The sequence below is a fragment of the Mobula birostris genome, chromosome 6 (genome assembly GCF_030028105.1).
Source record: "Mobula birostris isolate sMobBir1 chromosome 6, sMobBir1.hap1, whole genome shotgun sequence".
In the NCBI taxonomy this organism is placed as follows: Eukaryota; Metazoa; Chordata; class Chondrichthyes; order Myliobatiformes; family Myliobatidae; genus Mobula; species Mobula birostris.
This window is the reverse complement of record NC_092375.1, coordinates 121,415,182-121,438,093: the sequence shown is the minus strand read 5'-3', so window position 1 is coordinate 121,438,093 and position 22,912 is coordinate 121,415,182. Positions and strand designations below refer to the sequence as shown.

At 42.8% G+C, this 22,912-nt stretch overlaps 1 protein-coding gene across 6 annotated transcripts in view; it reads right to left on the bottom strand.

The window, feature by feature from the left end:
* ical1 (islet cell autoantigen 1-like) overlaps positions 1-22,912 on the bottom strand; it is a 128,820-nt gene that overhangs the window by 85,872 nt on the left and 20,036 nt on the right. For all 6 annotated transcript variants that reach the window (XR_011886402.1, XR_011886403.1, XM_072261198.1 and 3 more), the window contains exons 2-3: positions 18,215-18,258; positions 15,772-15,940 (exon numbers count right to left, since the gene is read on the bottom strand). Coding sequence is in view for 4 of the 6 variants with exons in the window: in XM_072261197.1 (XP_072117298.1) it covers positions 15,772-15,940; positions 18,215-18,258 (213 nt within the window). In the remaining 2 variants the exon portion in view is untranslated. The remainder of the gene's footprint in view (positions 1-15,771; positions 15,941-18,214; positions 18,259-22,912) is intronic.

Sequence of the window (22,912 nt, the reverse complement as noted above, 5' to 3'; positions counted from 1 at the left end):
AAATGTAAATTATACATGATTTTTACGAGAAAACACAAGCTGAACAAAAATTCAAAGTTCATTTTAGTGCTAAGTGGTCAAAGTAGTCATACTCATAGAACATGGATCATAGAACAGTACAGCACAGGAACAGGCCACTTGGCCCACAATGTTGCGTGGAACCAACTAAAAAGCAATCAAAAACACTCAAACATTAATCTCTCCTACCTACACAATGTCCATATCCTTCCATCTTTCTTACATCCATGTCCCTATCCAAACATCTCTTAAAAGCCTCAAATGTATTTGTCTCCACCACACCAGGCAGTGCATTCCGGGCAGCCACCACTCTCTGAGTACAAAACTTACCCCTCAGATTCCACTTGAACCCACCCCTCCTCACCTTCAATGCATGCCCTCTGGTATTACCCAGGAAACAACTTCTCCCTGTCTACTCTATGTTTATGCTTCATAATCTTATAAACCTCTATCAGATCTCCCCTCAGGCTCTGCCGCTCCAGAGACAACAAACCAAGTTTATCTAGCTTCTCATGAAAAGAGCTCATGCCCTCTAAACTGGGCAACCTCTCCAAAGCCTCAACATCCTTTCTATAGTGGGGCAAATAGAAATGAATGCAATACACCAGATGTGAACTAACCAGAGTTTTACAAGTTGCAACATAACCTCTTGACTTTTGAACTCAATGTCTCAACTAATAAAAGCCTCTGGATTAGCCTCCCATGAGGGGCTTTGTCAAACGTCTTACTAAAATCCATGTAGGCAACATCCACTGCCCTACCCTTATCAATCTCTCTCGTCACTTTGTCAAAAAACTCAATCAAATTAATAACACACGACCAGCCCCTCACAAAGCCATGCTGGCTGGTTCTCCCTAATTAGGCCATGGATTTCCAAATGCTCATATATCCTATCTCTAAGAATTTTCTCCACCAATTTTCCTACAAATAACGTGAGACTCCCCGGTCTATAATTCCTTTCTTACATAGAGTCACAACATTAGCCACTTGCCAGTCCTCTGGGTCCTTGCCTATGGCTAAAAAGGACACGAAGATACTGGTCAAGGCCCCAGCAATCTCATCTCTTGCCTCCTTCAATAACCTGGGGTAAATCCCATCAGGCCCTGGGGACTTGTCCACTTTAATACTCATTGGAAGGTCGAACACTTCCTCCTCCGTGTCCTCTAAACTCCCTAATGTGTTTATACACTCAGCACTGATCTCCTGGCCCCTCCATATCCTTTTCCTTGGTAAATACTGAAGCAAAGTACTCATTAAGTACCTCACTCACGTTCTCCACATCCAAGCAAATGTTCCCCCCTTTATCCTTGAGTGATCCCACCCTCTCCTTCATTATCCTCTTGCTCTTGATGTATGTATAGAATCCTTTGGGATTCACCTTAATCCTACTTACCAAGGACTTTTCATGGCCAGTTGTTAAATTGTATTGATTAGAGTTTTGCCAGTTGTTTCAAGGTCTAAATGCTTGAGGAAATAGCACTTTCTTGAATCTGGTGGTGCGGTGTGCGACTTCAGGCTTCTGTACCTCCTGCCCGATGGTGGCTCAGGCAGTGGGGATCTTTGATGATTGACATTGCCTTCTTAGGATGCACCTCCTGTAGATACCACCAAAGGTGGGATGGATGTGCCTATGATGTATTGGACTGAATCCACTACTCCCTGTAGCTCTTTTTAAAATTTCTAACAAGCCAACATTCCTTAACCTCCTAAGAAAGCAAACACATTGGTGCTGATTCACTGATGTTAACTGGTACATCAGGATGTCCCTGCAGACAAGGGACTACAGGTGCAGGAACCTGGAGCAAAAAACAAACTGCTGGAGGAACTCAACAGACATTGCACTTTTGACCTGAAATGATAACTATCTCCTTGCCTCCACAGATGCTGCCTGATCTGCTGAGTTTCTCCAGGACATTCTTGCAGATTGCCTTCAAAAACAGTAACATATGCAAGCCTTTGTCAAATTAACATCAAGCCAAATGAAGCTTACAGGTTGGACGTGGAGAGAATAGTTGTTTGTGGGAGAATCTAGATCAGGGGTTACTGCTAAAAAAAAATTATTTAAACAGGGCTGAGTATTTATTTTTATTCTCTCTGAAAGACATGAGTCTTTGGAACTCTCATCTTCAAAGAGCGCAATGAATATACAGACTCTTGATGATCAAGCATTACCATGGATTTGGGAATGCAATGTTAAAGTTACAGTGAGATCAGCCATGATTCTGTGCAATGGGAGAGCAAGCTTGAAGGGCCAAGTGGCCTATTGCTATCCTTTTGCATGTTCATTCACCCTTTGTGATTCAGAATAAAAGGAGGCACAAAGAAAGATAACGTGTACAATAGCGGAATGTGGCACAAGTTTAACACAAAACATACCAGACACCCAAAATATTTAGGGCTTATTTTTGACTGAGATTACATTTTTAAGGCTTTTTCAGAACTGGAATGACAGCTATGACTGCACGTTAGAAATCTCTTTATGACTCCTGGGTCCAAAATCAATGTGGTCTGACCACCCACATAATTAGATGCGGTGCTGCCTAGGCAGTGGAATGTTGATTCCGTAAGGTCGATACAATCTAATGGTAATCTAGTCAGTCAGGAGCTCCCTTCCACTGACAAAGGGCCAGCCCTCTGGCGCATTCCCATTCTTCCCATAGAAGAAGCAAATCTCAAAGGAGAGGTAATCCCATAAAACATATGCATCTCCAATGGAAACTCCATGCCATTATTTCTGACAGTGAAATCAAAGCTCAGTGTGATTTTATTTGTACACCGGAGAGTAAGAGACATTAATAAAGTACCTACAAATGATTGTGCTCAAGGACAGTATCAGTAGAAGCCAGATGATAAATCCCTTGTTTACTCTACATGTTGCTAACACAGATACAGCGACAGGAAACTGCTACTGGATAACACAGCATCCCACAGGAGGAGTAGGATGTTCAGGCTTATCCTGCCTAACACAGGAAGATGGAAATACTGGGATTGCAATTTTTGTAAAAATAGATTTATATTTACCTGCAGAGACAATGAGATGCACTACAACATAAATCTAGAGTTAGGAAGGTTGGCTTTGCTAAAAATGAAAGAAGCTCACTGTAAAGAGTAAAACACATAAAATGTTAGAAGAACTTAGCAGGTCAAGCAGCACCAATAGAATAAAGAGCTGCTGTTTCGGGATGAGATCCTTCATCAGGAAGTAAAGATGGCTTCAACTTTCAATTTACACTGCAGTGACTCAGCTCTACTTTAAGGCAAAGCTACCTGTAGCAATGCTGCATTTGGAATATAATAAGGCTTTGACTGCAGGTAACCTTTCAATTTTACCCCAATCATGTTGCACACAAGGCAATTTGAGGAGAATTTAAGGTTCTCTGTTGTCCATGACAACACAGAAATTATTTTTTCTGTGTTTTCCACTCTTTCATAGCTAACTGCGGGGTAATTACATTAAAAACTACCCCATTCTTAGTGCAATGCATGCTCAGAGCTAAATATTAAATGAAAATTGTAAACAGAGGAAGCAGCTGTTACAGGACTGTCATAAATGTCACACAGAATTAGTAGTAATGAAAAAAACTGAACACTTCTCGCCTGGTGATAAAACTAATAAACATGCTAACTGTAAGATGTTAGGCAATAGAATGGTGGTGCAGTGTGCTGCACTCCTTTAATAGAGATGGAACAAGCTAAATTCAAACATTTCCACTGGAACTTCAGCTGACTCTTGCCTCATTTCCTAAATAGAAAACCCTCCACTAGCATTGCCACTGCTTCTGCAGTTTTATTTTCCTTCCTCTGATCCTCTCCCCTCTTATTGGGAAAGAATTGAATTTTGCCAAAATATGGGCCCTACAGCCAGTAGTTGTCCTCCTGCGAGCTCTCCAAGTGGTCACTAAACACGGATGCTGGTCGGGCCGTTTCACTAAGTGGAGAAGTTACAGTCAAGCAAAGCCTTCACCAACCGAACTTCCAAACATACTCAATGCTCAGAACAACTGGGTGTAGTCATTACCCAGTTTCCTATTATCTTTCATATGAGGGGTGATTGATAAGTTCATGGCCTAAGGTAGCAGATGAGTTATTAACTTCAAACTTTCAGCATAATCACTCAAAGCGTTGAACTGCATGTGCATGTAACGAGAGCTGTATAACTCATCTCCTTCTACCTTTGGCCACGAACTTAATCACTCATCTGTGGACACTTCCTGGCGGTCCAAGATCTGTATGCTCCACAACTGCTGGACTAAGTGTGTAAATGTAGGAGAGAACTATATTGAAAAATAAATCTGCCAGGTTTTCTAAAATTGACTTCTTCTATCTTAGGCCATGAACTTATCAATCAGCCCTCGTATTATCTGCACTACCATGGATTCGCCTTCAAATGTATCTTTGTTTATTTTGCATTAAGGTCTAATTTTTGCACAGGTTTTTAAAAATTGTACCAGAGAGTATTACATACATTTATATACTGTTCGTTGCTTGTATCTACATGACTAAGATATTGCTACAAGCAAGTTTTTCATTGTACCTGTACCTCACTGTACTTATGGACATGACAATGAACTCCACTAGTCAAAAGGCACAAAGACAAAAAGAAGCATTCAAAACCTGTGAAAAAAGTGATTTGACCCCCACACCATCTGTGGCAATGGATTCCAAAGATTCATCACCTTCTGGCTAAAAATTTCCTCATCTCTGTTCTAAAAGAATGTCCTTCTATTCTGAGGCTGTGCTCTCTGATCCTTGACACCCTCGTTATAGGAAACATCATCTCCTCATCCACTCTATAGAGGCCTTTCAATATTCAATATGTTTCAATGAGATCCCCCCTCCCCTTGTTCATCTAAACTCCAGTGTGCACAGGCACAGAGCCATCAAATGCTCCTGAAATTAACTCTTTTGTTCCCAGGATCATTCTCATGAAGCTCCTCTGGACCCTATTTAATGGCAGCACATCTCTTTCTTCAAAACTGCCCACGATGCTCCAAGTGTGGTCTGGCCTTATAAACCCTCAGCATTATATTCTTGTCCTCTCGAAATGAATGCTAACATTGCATTTGCATTCCTTACCACTGACCCAACCTCAAAGTTAACCTTTAGGGAATCCTGCACAGGGGCTCCCAACTTCCCTTGCACCTCTGATTTCTGAATTTTTCTCCATGTTTGGAGAATAGTCTATGCCTTCATTTCTTCCACCAAAGTACATGACAATACACATTCCTACACTATTCCATCTGCCACTTCTTTTCCCATTTTCCTAATGTCAGTCCTTCTGCAAGGCTAACAAGGCTTACTGAAGCTCTGGTCAGGAAAAATATCAGGTATAGGCAGCTGGGATCGAGAGAATCCCTTGGGGAGTATAAGGGATGAAGGAAATCAGGATGGCAAAAAGTAAGGAACAAGATATCTTTGGAAGATAAAGGAGAATCCTAAGAAAAACTTCATCTCAGTCCAGATGAAAGAATCAACCCAAAACTCAGAATGCCCATTTCCCTCCAAAGATGCTGCTTGATCCAGTGTTTCTCCGGTGTTTTCTGTGATGCTGAAGAATCCTAAGGGATTTCATTAGTATATTAAGAGAAGGATAACAAGGGAGAGAATGGGTCTCCTTAAGAATTATTGTGGTCGTGTGTGTGTGGAGCCACAAGAGATGGGGACTTGGACTGCACCTGTGTACTGTGAGCCATTCTTTTTGCAATACTATAGGAAGGATGTAATTAAGCTAGAGAGGGTGCAGAAAGTTTCAATAAGCAGTATGTTAAGCACAGTTAAAATGGCACCAATGGAGCCTCTTTGAGCTCATCTGTGGAAACAGCTTAAATTCCTCTCTTTAATGTATCTTTTTTTTTCTTTTCAAGGTGACTGGGGTTCTGTCGAGGTCCCTGATCTGCAACGGAACTCAAATTGCGTTTTTGTTTTAAATGGCAGGTGAGTTCCCACTCCTGGAGCTCACCAGCCAGCCTTTTCCCGACCTTCTCCAGGGTGCAGCCCTGTGTGGCTCTGTGCATGACAGATTCCAGGCCGGTGTTGCCAACTGAGGTGTTGTGGGAGGAGGAACATCAGAATTTTGCTGCAGTGGATGTGTGGACAGATGTCTCTGTAGTCCAATAGTTTCAATCTCTCTCTTTCTCTCTCTCACACACCCACACACAATGTTGGGGTAAGTTTGCTGTCGATTCTCAAGTTGTTGAATCTCAGAATAAAAAGCAACACGGCAGACAGTGACTGTTAGTTTCCCCTTTTGCTGTGAAATGGGTGACATCTCTCTGACCCTGGTTAGTGAGAGAGAGAGAGCCTCTGACATGTTGAACTGTCAGGTAAAAAAAAAAGTTTTTGTTGAGACTGCTGTTCATGGTCTCTCTTTGGATGCTTTGCCATTTCTTGGTTGGTGGGGGTGCTGAAATGGGTGGGGGAGGGGACATTGATGTTTTGCTGCTGCTTGCACAAGGGAGGAAGGAGGAGGGCCTTGGGGTTCTAACATTTTTCTGTCATTCAGTCTTTTGGGGTTCTGCAAAGACTACACACTTCAGGTTGTATACTGTATACATTCTTTGATAATAAATAGAACCATTGATTTTGAACAACACCCAATCCAGGATAGCTGATCTGTTGGACTCAACCATAAGCTGCTCTAAAAAGTCATCTTATGGGCATTCTACAAATTCTCACTCTTGGGATCCAGCACCAACCTGATTTTCCCAATCTACCTGCATATTGAAATCCCCTATGACTATTGTAACATTGCCCATTTGACAAGCTCCTGTTCTAATTTATATCCACATCCTGGCTACTGTTCGGAGGCCTGTATATAACTCCGAACGGAGTCTTTTTACCCTTGCAGTTTCTAAACTCTACCCACAAGAATTCTACATCTTCTGATCCTGTGACACTTCTTTCTAAGAATTGTGAGAGAGGACAGATTCAAGAAGGATCTGTGAAGGAAAGTTTTAACATAAAGGGTGTTGGGTGTATGGAGTGAGCTGCCAGAGGAAGTGGTAGAGATAGGCACGATTACATTTAGACAGGTTCATAGACAGGAAAGTTTTTGGAGAGATATGGACCAAATGCAGGTAAATGCAATAAGAACCGGAAAGCCCCCTAGCAGGCATCAATGTGTTGGGCCAAATGGCATGTTTTGTATTAATTAAGTCACTGAACCTCTTTCAAGGCTATAAGCATTAAAACATTTCAAGAGTTTGAAAATTAAGTTTGTTCTTTATTAACTGCTCAACCATATTTCCTGCAATATTAACTCAATCTGGCTTGTACCCACAGAAAACATATTATAACAATGTTATCTATGAAAGCCTGCAAGACAGTATCCTCACTAAAGTTCGGAGGTTTGCAAAGTTCAACAGAAATGCAATTTATTATTTTTCTTGCAACTGAATTCTGCTCATGAAGTGGATAGAGAGATTGAAAAACATCCCATCAGCTGGAACTCCTTGTAAGACCCTTATAGACAGATTTTGATTTGTTTATGAAAGGTATTCCAAGGCAGAGCAAAAATTAAAAGACATTTGTAGCTTTGTTAGCTATGGGTCAGGTACCGAAAACTAGAACACAGTTAATAATGTGCCTTTATTTAAGAAAGGCCACTAGGATAAGCCAGGGAACTACGGGCCAGTGAGCCTAACATTAGAGATGGGAAAGTTACTACAGAGGACTGTGAGAGACAGGATCTATCTGCATTTGGAAAGCAAGGGATAGTCAGCATGGTTTTGTGTGTGGGAACTCTTTGAAGAGATGACATGCAGGATTAACAAGGACAGGGCAGTAGACATTGTCTACATGGACTTTGGAATGAGCTGCCAGGGCTTGTGCTAGAGGTAGCTACAATTGAAATACTTAAAAAGGCAAACGGACATACATGGAGAGGTTTAGAGACAAAGTCATGGAGTCATCGAAAAGTACAGCACAGAAACAGGCTCTTTGGTCCATCTAGTCCACACCATCTAAATGGCCTATTCCCATCAACCTGCACTGGGACCATAGCCCCCTATACCCCTAAAGTCCACGTACCTATCCAAACTTCTCTGAAACATTGAAATCGAGCTTGTATGCACCAGTTGTACTGACAGCTCATTCCACATTGACCCCAAGTAAAAAGGTTTCCGCTCACGTTCCCCCTACACTTTTCATCTTTCACCCTTAACCAATGACCTCGAGATGTAATCCCACCCAACCTCAGTGGAAAAAGCCAACTTGCATTTACTCTATCTGTACCCCTCATAATTTTGTATACCTCTATCAAATCTCCCCTCAATCTTCTACATTCCAAGGAATAAAGTCCTAACATATTCAATCTTTCCTTATAACTCAGGTCCTCCAGCCCCAGCAACATCCTTAAAAACATTCTCAGTACTCTTGCAACCTATTTACATCTTTCCTGTAGGTAAGTGACCAAAACAATACTCCAAACTTGGCCTCTCCAATGCGTTATGCAACTTAACATAACATCCCATCTCCTGTACTCAGTACTTCGTTTTATGAAGGCAAATGTGCCAAAAGCTATCCTTACAAAACTATATACCTGTATTTCACTTTCAATGAATTATGGACATGTATTACCAAATCCCTTTGCTCTACAGCACTAAGTGCTGTACCATTCACTGTATAAGACCTACCCAGGTTGGTCCTACCGAAGTGCAACACCTCGCACTTTTCTGCATTAAATTCCACTTGGTACTTTTCAGCACATTTTTCCAGCTCATCAAGATCCCGCTGCAAGCTCTGATAGTCTTGCTTGCTCCCTATCCACTACTCCCCAATCTTGGTGTCATCGCAAATTTGCTATCCAGTTAACCACATTGTCACCTTTATCAGTGATCCGGATGATAAAGAACATTGGACCCAGCACCAATCCCTGCAGCACTCCACTGGTTACAGGCCTCCAGTGAGAGAGGCAACCATCTACTTACACTCTCTGGTTTCTCCTGCAAAGCCAGAGTCTAATTCAATATACTACATACCTCATCTTGAATGCCAAGCAGATGAACGTTCTTGACCAACCCCCCATGCAGGACCTTGTCAAATGTCTTGCTAAGGTCCATGTAGACAACATCCACTGCCTTGCCTTCAACAACTTTCTTCATAACTTCCTCGAATTGGTTAGATACGACCTACCATGCATAAAGCCATGTTGACTATGACTAATCAGTCCCTGTCTGTCCAAATACTTTGCAATAACTCTCCCATTATTGATGTTACGCTCACCGGCCTATAATTTCCTGTTTATTTTTTGAGCCTTTCTTCAACAGTGGAACAAAGTTAGCTATCCTCCGATTCTTCGGTACCTCACCTGTCTAGGAGGAGGAAAACTCCCGATACTCAACCTACAGCCTTGCGGTCGCTGCAGTCGTCACAGCTCACTGTGTCATTGTAGAATGTCCCTCAGCTTAAAGAGTGGAAAGAAAAGTCCTACAGTGATGGAGATGGAGCGAAACTACAGGTGTTAGATGATGCTGGAAGTTGCGGTCTCAACTCTGCACGTAGACAGCTCAGACCCATGGGTCATCTGACTATTGACCTGAGGCCACAGCAGTGTTCCTCAGCCCTCTGAGTGACCAAGCAGCCCTCTTCAGGGATAGCACCACTTGCTCCGGATGGAGATGGACCTAGAAAAGGTGGTCCAAAAAAAGCTTGCCTTACCTCCACCTGGTTGGTTTGCCACGGCCAATAGGAATCTCACGGTAAGAAAATGGAAAATAAAACAAAGAAGTCAACACATCTCAAAATCGCATGCTGGAACATACGCACAATGCAGGACTCTACAGAAGGTGACTGACCCCAAAGACGCTTAGCGCTCATGGCATGATAACTAGTTCGGCCGGACATTGACATCACTGCTATAAGTGAAGTATGTTTTGCAGATCAAGGATCTTTGATAGAGCATAGTGCAGGCTACACTCTCTTCTGCTCAGGCAGAAGCATCAATAAGAACAGATTCTCAGGGGTGGGCTTCATGAACAAAAACACCATCGTCAATAAGCTTCAAAGCCTACTGGTCAGAAGCCAGGTAGACTTATGTCCTTGTGACTCACGATGCAAGACAACCAATTTGACCCCCTGTAAACATCTACGCCGCCACACTGCCAGCAGACTCTGCATTTCTTATACTCCATAAGTAACTCATTTGTTCCTACCTGCTATACACCTTTTTTTTCTTTACTAGTGCCTCAATATCTCTTGAAAACCAAGGTTCCCTAAACCTGTTGTTGGCCAGAAAAAACTACAGTCTACAATTTGTGGATTTGATGAATCAAGAACAGGGGAAGCACTCAAACCAAATGTCTTTGTTTCCCCCCATTTTGTGGACTCTGAGCCAATTCTTGCTCTGAGTAACCTAATGGCAGCAATTGAATGTGGACACAAGGAGCTTCAGGTAATGATCTGCTAAACCTGAGACCATTCTCAGATGAGTAGCTATTTATTATGTAAAATGCCAGACCTACCAAAGAAGCAATCTGTAATCTCGGTAAGACTGGGTTGCCTCATTTAACTGGTTTGGACCAGTCAGAGTTGAAAGACAAAATACACAAGGTTGGGGTGGGCAGACCCATGAAACAATGTTGGTTGTAGCCCTGGACAAGAATCAGCAACAAGGTGACCCAGGTAGGTCAGGTGACCTTGAGCCCAACGGGATGGAGATTCACCGGTTCAACTGATGAGGAACAATACAAAAATCAGGAGCTCCAAATACACAGGGGCGATAACTCTCCAGTAACTAGAGACCAACCATCACCAATAAGGAGGACTTCATGGACATGTGGCGATCAGGACCACGAGGAACACCTAGCCAGTGTAGACTCCTTTCCCAGGTACTACCTTTTCTCTTCATTGACTGTTCATGGAGGGTCAGGGATTCCAGTGGGGTGCACACAGGTAGTTAATTTGTGAACCCATGTGTTTTTTAGTTGAGAAAGTAAAAGTTACTTATCGGTAAATACAGATTCTCTATGCCTCAGTTATTACAAGGGCTGATTCCCATAACAGAATGTCGGGGGCTCAAGGGTAAATCTCTTCGTTCAGCCGGAGACTCTAGTCAGACCACGTGGGTAAGGTAGAGAGAGATCTGGGGCTAGGTAGTTAATGGTTACTGACCCAGGATGTTAACAATGTTAAGTTAACAAATTTCATGACATATACTGGTGATAATAAACGTGATTCTGATTCTGATGAAGAATTCGGGAAATACTGCACATCCGAAGGCCTCGTATTGTTTTAATTGGAGGGGGTGCCTACAGAAATACGTGTTGGGAAAGTGGGCGCAATATGAGGAGTTTGCCAGTCACTCTGGCTGTGAAGGGAAAACTGCTGGCAATATCCTTTGGAAAAATTGCCTAAGGGAAACTGTCAGGCAAGAAGTTTAAACAATTACAAACACCAGTAGCAGTTGTCTACTTAATTAGGATTTCATGGAATTACGACAGAATGCCAAGGCAGAATGGCATAGATTAGATACAGAAAATAAATGTTGGCATAAAGCAAAAGCCAAGTGACACACACAAAAAATGCTGGTGAACGCAGCAGGCCAGGCAGCATCTATAGGAGTAAGTACAGTCCACGTTTCGGGCCAAGACCCTTCACTGAGTGAGAGAGGTTAGAAGGAGAACACAAAAGACTCCAAAACGAGGTAGAAACCTTTAGATAAAGGGTTACTGATTCACAGGGTCAGAGAGGTATGGACTTGATTCATATGAACCAGTCTCAGTTGAAGTGTGAGAAATTACTAAAAGAGAAAAGTAAGTAAGAGGAAGCAGCCAAACTACTGAAAGATGAAGTGAAAGGATTAAGGAAACAGTGCAGTGATTTAAAGACGGCTGTGAATGTGATTCAGAAATCAGCACAGTAAAGGAAGAGTAACACTGGGATCGTGCAAAGTGTTTTAAAACAGATTCAAAAGCTAAAGGACCAAGTTGCTGCACAGCAAGGAATAATATGTGCTTTTGGATCTGAAAAAGGGGAGGAAGGTGAATATGGAGATATTGATTGGCATGATTTAGCAGATGAAGCTACTAGATACAGTTATGATAATTACGGAGCACCATTTCCTGAGGAACTCCCACCAACACCCTACCACAGGAGCTGGTGCTATCAGAGCAGGTGGAGCCAGGGGGAGGAAATCAAAATCAGAATATAACATTCACCACACTGTTTGGGGTACAGCAGCTTCGAGATATTGGGACATAAGTGCTCGGAGACTATCCTTGTGAACTTTTCCATGCAACTAGTCATCAGAGAGTAATACATGGCCTAGATGATTCCGAGGAAAAGAAATTGAGTATAATGTGTTTTCACCGAAATATACACTCAGCTTTGCCAGATATACAATGACATGATTGGGGAAGAAGTGAGGAATTAAAGAACACAGTATTGACTGCTATAGGTGTTAACAGACGGGACCATGTAAATGCACTAGCCAAATGTTATCAGATGAGAGAGGAACATCCCACTGCATTTGCATCCCATTTACGGATGATGTTCCAAGGGGTGTATGGAACAGCATCCAATCAGGACCATTTAGGACCAAGCACCTCAAGTAGGTGGTTGAGGACACTGGTGTCTCACTGTACCGATGAATCTAAAAAGTCACTAGAAATGTTGGATCCTTCTGAACCTACACATACTGAGGCATGGGTACCGAGGAAAATGAGTACAGCTTAGGAAAAGAAGATACAAAGACCAACTAAGCCCTCTAATGGGAAGGTGATGTCTATTAAAAGTCAGACAACTGCCTGGAGAAATGAGGGCAGAGGACCCACCCCGAGAGCCTCCCTGCCATGCTATCAAGGGGCAAGGAAGGGCAGAGGAAATGGAACAGGGAGAACTGAAAGTGGAGTAAATAAATACTATAACTGTGGTCAAGAGTCAGGAGCTCCAACTCTCCAGCAACTGGAGACCAACCATCACCGATAAGGAGGACCCCACAGGTCCTCGAGGAAGACCTGGCCAGTGTAGACTCCTTTTCTCTTCATTGACTGTTCATGGAGGGTCAGGGCTTCTAGTGGGGTGCACACAGGTAGTTAGTTTGTGAATCCATGTGCCTTTTAGTTGAGACAATAAAAGTTACTTATTGGTAAATACAGATTCTCTCTGCCTCACTTATTACAACGGGTGATTCCTCTAACACTGTTATATTTACATCGTATTCTGACAGGCACACATAAGCTTTGTACTCTCAAAATTTTACTTTTGAAGGCCTTCCACTTTCCAAATACACCCTTCGTCAAAAAATGGCTTGTCCCAATCCAAGCTTGCCTTATCCTTTCTGATACCATCAAATTTGGACTTTTACCAATTTAGAATCAAAACCCAAGGACCTGACCTATTTTTTTTTTCCATATTTACTTTGAAACTATTAACATTATGATCACTAGATGTAAAGTGTTCCCCCACATAAACTTCTGCCACCTGCCCTGTATCATTCCCTCATTGAGACTTCTATGCACTAATTAAGGAAACTTTCCTGAACACATTTTACAAACTCTATCCCATCTAGTCCTTTTACAGTATGGGAATCCCAGTCAAGATGTGGAAAGTTAAAATTCACCTGCAATATCAATCTTATGTTTTTTGCAACAGTCTCTACAAATTTATTCCTTTAAATTCCGCAGACTGTTGGGTAATCTGTAATACAGCACCATTAAAGTGGTCATACCTTTCTTATTCCTCTGTTCCACCTGTAATGACTCACAAGTTCTGTAGTCTGTCCTGACTAAGCACCACCATGACATCTTCACTGATTAGTCTAATTAATATCGCCACCCCTCCTCCTTTAATCCCTCTCACCCTGTCGCGTCTAAAACAATGGAACCCAGAATATTGAGTTGCCAGTCCTGCCCCTCCTGCAATCAAGTCTCACTAATGGTTACAATATTATAATTCCAGGTGTTGATCCATGCCCTGAGCTCATCTGCCTTTCCTATAATACTTCTTGCATTGAAATATATGCAGCTCGGAACATTAGTCACACCATGCTCAACCTTTTGATTCCCATCTTTGTTTGAGGTCTCTTCAGTACAGGTCCCATCTTCCCTGGTAGAGAGTCCAATGATCCAAAAATTTCAAGTCCTGCCTCCTACACCAACTCCATGGCCACGTGTTAAATTGTACAATCTTCCTGTTTCTGGCCTCACAAGCACGTGGCACGGGTAGCAATCCTGAGATGACAACTCTAGAGGTCCTGTCCTTTAATTTGGCACCCAACTCCCTGAACTCACTTTGCAGAACCTCGTCATTCTTTCTACCTATGTCATTGGTACCTACATGGACCACAACCTCTGGCTGCTCACCCTCCCAATTCAGAATGCTGAGGACTCTGTCTGAGATGTCCTGGACCCCTGGCACCTGGGAAGCAAAATATCATTTGGGAATCCTGTTCTTGTCCACAGAACCTACTTTCTGTTCCTCTAACTAACAGATCCCCTATCCCCACAGTTTCGCTTCTTCTCCCCCTTTCCTCTGAGTCACAGAGTCAGACTCAGGAGCACCATGACTGTCATCTGATAAGACATCTCCCGCACCCCCCCCCCCCCCAAAACAGTATCCAAAGTGGTATATCTCTTGTTGAGGGGGATGGCCACAAGGGTACTCTGCACTGGCCGTTTAACTCCTTTCTCCTTCCTGACTGTCACCCATTTTCTTGTGTCCTGTACCCTGGGTGGAACTACCCCTCTGTATGTCCTATCTATCACCCACTCAGCCTCCCAAATGATCCAGAGTTCATCCAATTCTTGCTCCAACTCCTTAATACAGTGTTAGAAGCTGCAGCTGGATGCACTTCTCGCAGGTGTAGTCGTCAGAGACACTGGAGGTCTCTCTGCCTTCCCACATCCCGCTAGAGGAGCATTCAACTATCATGCCTGGCATCCCTACTGTTCTAACTGTGCAAAACAAAGCTTTTCGCTTTCTCTGAAAAAGCCTCTCCTCGCTGAAGTCTAGGAGAGCTAGAGTCCCAAAATCCTCACTGTCCATTCTGCTTGCCTCTGCCTTATTTTAACTTGTTCTTGCCAATCAATCCCAATAGCTGATTGGCCGCTGCTGAAAACACCAAACTGCACAAGTCGATGCCTTATGGATTAATTCTGTGAATCTGAGTGAGCTATGCCTTCTCACACTTCAGATCTCCAACTGGCTGCTGCTTAAAACAGACACGTGAGCCTAATGCAGGCAAATGGATCTGCTGTATCTTAAATGGGCATCATAGTCAGTTTGAAGAAGTTAGACCAAAGGGCCTGTTTCTGTGCTGTATAACACTGCAAATCTAAATTAATACCTCACTCCGTTACAGGGAGGAGGCAGGAAAATAGGGTTGAGAGGGATAATAAATCAGTCATGATGGATGGCAAAGCAAACTCGATGGACCGAGTGGCCTAATTATGCTATGATTTATGGTCTTATGGACACCTCCAACAGCTTCTTTTCATTCAGTACAGAGCAGCATTTACTGTGTCTTTCAACACAGTCTACAGTCATTGTTGATACAACACAATCAGATCAGTATTGTCTCTAGGCTTTGTGAACATAATGGTACCATTAAATCTTTACAAAATACTAAAATGCAATACATTTTGTTTGCATTCTTTATCACAACATTTTTCCTACTAGTGATAAACATGAAATTAATTTTTGTTCACCCTAGTGTTCTTAAGAATATCCACACCATTCACATTATGGAAATTATACATCATGCAATTATGTTTTACTCAGATCCAAGGATGAGGGTGGTCAGGTTTGGCCACCTACCTCTAGTTTCGCATCTAAATCTGCGTCCGAAGCCACCAGATGCTCATCTTCTTTCTTTCCCGTTGCTTTGATGAGCGCCTGCTTTGTCTTCCAGTACTTCTTCTGCATCTGACTCACCACTGACTTGTCATTCTCAAGAACATACCGGTTAAACATCTCTCCGGAATGCCTGGTGAAAATAACAGCCAGAGTCCTCACTAAGTGACAAACTAAGTAAAAACACACGCTGGCCCCAAGATATCCCTCTGTGTCCTACTTCATTTTCACACTCTCTGGACAGTTGCACAACAAAAAAACTCTGGAGACAGCACTATCTAAATTATCTTTCTATCTCTGCATATGTATACATATGCTGGAAACTTGTCCAGCTGCAGTCTTCCAACCAGTGTCTGGAAAAATCAGCTGTCACTTATCTATTTGATACAGTTCCCAGAACAGATTAATTCAGGGATTTCAATTTAAAACTATTTAGGTTCCTCACCATCAACATGACATTCTTTCGAACAGAGATGGGGAGGAACTTATTAGCCAGAGGGTGGTGAATCTGTGGAATTCATTGCTGCGGATGGCTGTGAAGGCCATGTCATTAGGTATATGTAAAGCCAAGATTGATAGGTTCTTGATTAGTAGGATATCAAAGGTCACAGGGAAAAGGCAGGAGAATGGATTTCACAGAGATAATGAATCTGCCTTGATGGAACTGTGGAGAAGATTCCATGGGCCGAATGGCCTAATTCTGCTCCTGGTTTGATGGACAAGCATTTAAGCGAAGAGGGAGAAAGTTTAAAGAAGATGTGCGGGCCAAGTTTTTTTCAAGACAGAGAACAGTAGTTGCCAGGGTAGTGATGGAAGCAGATTTGACATTGGTGTTTAAGAGACAGTTAGATAGACACGTTCAATATGTGGGGAATGGAGAGATATGGACCATGTACAGTCAGAAGTGATTGGGTTTAATTTGCCATCATGTTTGGCACAGACATGGTGGTCTGAAGGGCCTGTTCATGGAGTTCTCAACATTGCCTCTGAACTCATCAGACCCTCCAGCTTCAGTTCAAACTGGGGTAAGGAAATCCTTTCTGGTTACCACCCTCCTCCTCCCTCAGTTAATGAATCAACACTCCACTGAAGGAAACAAGGACACAGAACATGCTTAGAGTTGGGGGGGGGGGGAGAAGCTTTATCATTTATTCTAGAATCTCTCAGCAGTAACACTACAGACTGAGCTGGCCAAGTCCTGAAGGACACAGCTGATGAACTGAGATTATTGTAGATAGGAGTATAAACATGAGTAGAAAATGTACTTGAAATTGTATTCATCTATCCACGAAATGCTGTGCATTTCAACATTGACATAAATGGCTACTGTTATATCCTCGTGGAGATAGTACTTGGTCACAACAAGAATTGTAGGGTGGTTATAGGATCATACAGTTATACAACAGAGAAACAGGCCCTTCAGCCCAACTGGTCCATGCTGACCAAGATTCCCATCTAAGATCATCCACTTGCCCATGTTTGGCCCATATCCCTTTAAGCCTTTCCTATTCACGCACATGCCAAAGTACCTTCAAATGTTGTTCATGTACCCACCTCTACCACTTCCTCTGGCAGTTCGTTTCATATAACTAACCATCCTCTGTATGGGAGAAGTTGCCCCTCAGGTTCCTACCAAATCTCTCCCCTCTCATCTTAAACCTATGCCCTCTGGTTCTTGATTCCCCAACCCTGGGAAAAAGACTGAACTTTCACCCTATTTCAGCCCTTCATTTATTTACTTAGTTGGATTTACAGCACGGTAACAGGCCTTTCTGGCCCAACGAGCTCACGCTGCCCAATGACACCCATGTGACCAACTAACCTACTAATCCATACATCTCTGTAATGTGGGAGAAAACTGGAGCCCTGGGAAAAACTCACACGGTCACGGGAAGAATGTACAAACTCCTTACAGAGAGTGGCAGGAATTGAACCCGAGTTGCTGGTGTTGTAAAGTGTTATGCTAACTGCTACGCTCTATGCCACCCAAACTGTATACCCTTCTATAAGATCCCCCCTCATTCTCCTATGCTGCAATGACGAAAAAGTTCCAATCTGCTCAGTCTCTCTCCATAACTCAGTCCTTGAAGTCCCAGCTTTCCAATCTCCTTGTCTACTCTTCTCTACTCTTTCCCAACATGAATGAATAATGACAAGATTCAGGCCCATTCATCTTCCCTATCTCCACTAGGTAGCTGTGAAGGGGACAGCAAGTAGAAGCCAAGCCTACTCAGTACCCCCAAGTGTCAGTGAGCTTTGGATGCTATTACTTATAAGGAATAGAAACTAAATCTGCTCTTGCAACCCAATTTCAAATTGGAATATAGCATTGTCACGGTTAGTCAACAAGATTGCATACACTGGGCCCCCCCCCCATGTTATTCCTGTTGCACTGATGGAAACTTACCCTGAATAACGATCCATGTGTTTGGTGTTTCTGTTGTGAGCAACCTGAACAGAGAATCAACAAAGATGCAAGTTTCAGGATTTTCAATTTTAATGAAGTAGTTTCAAAGTAACTTTATTATTAAAGTACATATACATCATCATACACTACCTGAGATTCATTCTCTTTCAGAAATTCACAATAGAACAAAGAAATACAATAGTCAGTAAAAAAAACTACAAAGACTGACAAATAACTCATGTTCAAAAGAAGACAAACTGTGCAAATATTTAAAAAATAATAAGTAAGTAAATAATACTGAGAGCACGAGTTGTAGAATCCTTGAAAGTGAGTCCATAGGTCATGGAATCAGTTCAGTGTTGCGATGAGTGAAGTTATCCATGCTGGTTTAGAAACAATAATTTACTTATCCAGTTCCTTTCATACCTGCATGCAGCCCCAAACTAAGTCACAGTCAATTACTTCTTGTGAAGCATGATTGCCATCTTGCACAGAAAGGATAAATAATTTGTCACTAGGATTTTAGTACAATCACGTACAAAGTTTCTAAGAAGTGGACAATATCAATAAGAAATTATCTATCAACTCGAGAAAGTCTGCAGATGCTGGAAATACAAAACAACATACACAAAATGCTGGAGGAACTCAGCAGGTCAGGTAGCATCTATGGAAACGAACAGATAGCCAACGTTTTGGGCCAAGACCCTTCTTTAGGACTGAGAAGGGGAATTTGCCAGAATGAAATGGTGGGGGGAGCAAGAGGAGGCTAGCTGGAAAGTGATTGGTGAAGCCAGGTGGGTGGAAAGGTCAAGGGCTGGAGAAGGAGGAATCTGATAAGAAAGGAGAGTGAATCATAGGAGAAAGGGAAGGTGGAGAGAACCCAGGGAGAAGTAATAGGCAGATGAGAAGATCTAAAAAGTCAGAGTGGGGAATAGCGGAGAGACAGTCTTGGTAAGAGATTTGAAATCTCTGACTAGCTCTTCTTTCAGTTAGTCCTGATGAAGGGTCTCGGCCTGAAACATCGACTGTACCTCTTCCTAGAGATGCTGCCTGGCCTGCTGCGTTCACCAGCAACTTTCATGTGTGTTGCTTGAAATTCCAGCATCTGCAGATTTCCTCGTGTTTACGACCTTCAAATTATGCTGTTTCAGCTCTGGGGGAAAAAAGTCTCTGGCTGTCCACTTGATCTAGGGCTCTTACCATCTTGTACACCGCTTTTAAATCAACTCTCATTCTCCTTCACTCCAGAGACAAAAGCCTAGCTCACTCAACCTGTCATAAGACATGCTCTCCTATCCAGGCAGTGTCCTGGTAAATCTCCTCTGCACCCTCTCTGAAGCTTCCACATCCTTCCTGTAATGAGGCACTAGAACTGAACACAAAATTCCAAGTGTGGTCTAACCAGGGCTTTATAGAGGTTCAACATTACCTCACAGTTCTTGAACTTAATACCCCAACTAATGAAGGCCAACATGTCATATGCCTTCTTAACCACCCTATTAACTTGTATGGCAACACTGAGGGATCTATGGATATGGACCCAAGATCCTTCTGCTCCATCACACTGCTAAGAATTCTATTATTAACCCCGTACTCTGCTTCCAATTTTGACCTTCCAAAGTGAATCACTTAACACCTTTCTCAATTGAACTCCATCTGCTACTTAACCCATCAATGTCCCATTGTAACCTACAACAACCGTTTACACCAGGGGTCCCCAGCTTTTTTGCACTGCGGATCAGTTTCATATTGACAATATTCTTGCCGACCGGGGGGGGGGGGGGGGGGGGGGGGGGGGAGGACAAGAGTGGCAGTCAAATACGTTGTTTACCCCACGAGACTACAATGACCATGAGGCCTTGCACGGGCACCAGTGCGCATGCGTGATTTGCGCATGCATGTACGTGCCGATTTTTTCTACAAATCGTTTTCAGTGATTCTGTTCGGGGGGGTGGGGTTAATCACGACCAGAATATAGTATAGGTGATAAGTGGCCAATACATTCAATTTCGTTTCTAAAAGGGTTTATCTAATGAATTTAATATTAAACACACAGCGCATATTTTCCTCGCATGAATATAGCAATAAGTTAGTTATCAGGGGAGGACAGGGGAGCTTGAAGTAAGTATTGAACGAACTTCCAGTAGAAGTGGTAGAGGCAGGTTCGATATTATCATTTAAAGAAAAATTGGACAGGTATATGGACAGGAAAGGAATGGAGGGTTATGGGCTGAGTGCAGGTCGGTGGGACTGGGTGAGAGTAGTGTTCGGCACAGACTAGAAGGGCAGAGATGGCCTGTTTCTGTGCTGTAATTGTTATATGGTTATATAAGTAAGTCAATCGCATCGTAACATTTTAAGTAAAGTTTGGGTATTAAACACACAGCACATATTTTCCCCGTATGAACATATAAAATCATTGCAACACACCAATATCGCTGAATCAGTGGGAGCCCTGGGCTTGTTTCCCTGCAACAACACGGTCCTATCGAGGGGTGATGAGAGACAACGATACTCGATGGGAGTTCCTTATGTCCAGTTTATTCCGCAATTTGGTTTTCTTTGTATTCATTGCAGAGATATGTTGGAAATGGAAGCAGTGCTTTCAGTGCTTTCCTGTCTATCTCAGGATATTTAGCCTTGACTTTGATCCAGAATGCCGGCAGAGATGTTATGTCAAAGATACTTTTCAGCCCACCTTCACTTGCAAGTTCAAGGAGTTGATTATCGTCCCGCGCTGACATGGATGACACATGGGTAATGACCTCGCGTGCATTCAAGCTCAACAGTGCATGACAGGGAATGAGGAAAGGTGCAGCTGACTCATATTGTTTCATATTGCCAGATCATATCGTTTCCTCGCGGCCCGGTACCGGTCCGCGGCCTGGTGGTTGGGGACCACTGGTTTACACTATCCACAGCTCCACCAACCTTCGTGTTGTCTGCAAACTTACTAACCCACCCTTTCATTTCCTCATCCAAATCATTTACTAAAAAACAGCATGGGCCCCAGAACAGATTGCTGAGGAACACCAGTGGTCATCGACCTTTAAGTAAAATACTCATCACCATCTGCCTTCTGTGGATAAGCCTATCCTGAATCCACTCAGCCGTGTTTTCCTGGATGCTGTCCCTCTTGGCCTTCGGAATGACCCTACCATGGGAAATGCCTTACTAAAATCCATATACACACGAACTGCCCTACCTTCATCAATTTATTTTGCTTTTTCCTCAAAGAATTCAATCAGCCTTGTGCAGCACATCCTGCCAATCTCAGAGCCATACTGACTATCCCTACTCAGTCTATGCTTCTCCAAATGCTCATAAAAACCCATCTCTAAGAATCTTCTCCCTTAATTACTGAAATAAGACTTACTGGACTATAATTCCCAGGGTTATCCCTACTCCCTTTTTGAACAAAGGAACAGCATTTGCCACATCACCCAATCATCTGGTATAACTACTGCAGCCAGCGAGGACACGAAGATCATTGCCAACAGCACAGGAAATCTTCCCTCGCTTCCTGTAGTAACTAAGGTACTTTTTGTACAGATTGAAAAGTCTAGATTTGGACAAGCTCATTATCCTCCTTCGAAGGTTTCCATTATCCCCTCTGGCCCTGGTGTCTTATCAATCCTAATGTTTTTCAAAAGTTCCAGCACATTCTTTTTCTTAACGTCAGCATGTTCCAGCATATCAGCCTGCTTTACACTGTTGTCACAAATGTCAAGGTCCATCTCACTGGAAAATACTGAAGCAAAGTATTTATTAAGGACTTCCCCTATCTCATCTCTGTTCTAAATGGACATACTGATATTTTGAGGCTGTACCCTCTGTTCCTAGACTCCCCCACTATAAGAAATATCGTCTCCATGTCCACTCTATCCAAAGTGGTATACTTGTTACTGATGGGTACTCTGCAATGTCTTCATATTCCCTTTCCCTCTCCTGACAGTCACCTAATGACTGAACTTAGCTTCTGTAGTTCCTCATCCTGCCTATTACCTCTCCCTGGGGCCTCTTCTCCTTCCCTTAATCCCATGCTCCACTCCCTTCTCTTATCAGATTCCTCCTTCTTCAGCCCTTTACCCTTTCCACCTATCACCGCCCAGCCTCTCATTTCATCCCCTCCTCCTCCACCTTCTTGCTGTACTCCTTCCTCACCCCACCACCTTCTTATTCTGGCTTCTTCCCCCTTCCTTCCCAGTCCCAATGAAGGGACTTGACTGTTTATTCCTTTCCATAGATGCTGCCTGACCTGCTGAGTTTCGCCAGCATTTTGTGTGTATTGTTCTGGATTTCCAGCATCTGCAGAATCTCTTCTGATTAAAACAACAGATGAATGGTTTCACTTTTCAGGTGTGATTTTTTTTTTGCTCAAGGATATGAACCCCACCTAAAGATTTTTTTAAAATGTTGACAGACCTGCTGGAAGACTGTTCTTTCCAACACACCAGATAATATTTAAGTAGCTGAAAGACAGCTGATAACATCATTTAAACTTATTGATTTATGGTTATTTTAATTCACAACAGTTTACGGCACCATCAAATTTGAAAGGGCTTACTAAAGAAGGTCAAACAGATTTCAAGGGTAACAGAAATGAAAGGCTGTGGTCAGGGTGAAAACCACATTTAACTCTAAACATTCCTCTTCATAACCTCAAAGTGTCCATCATACTTGCATAATGACAGACCC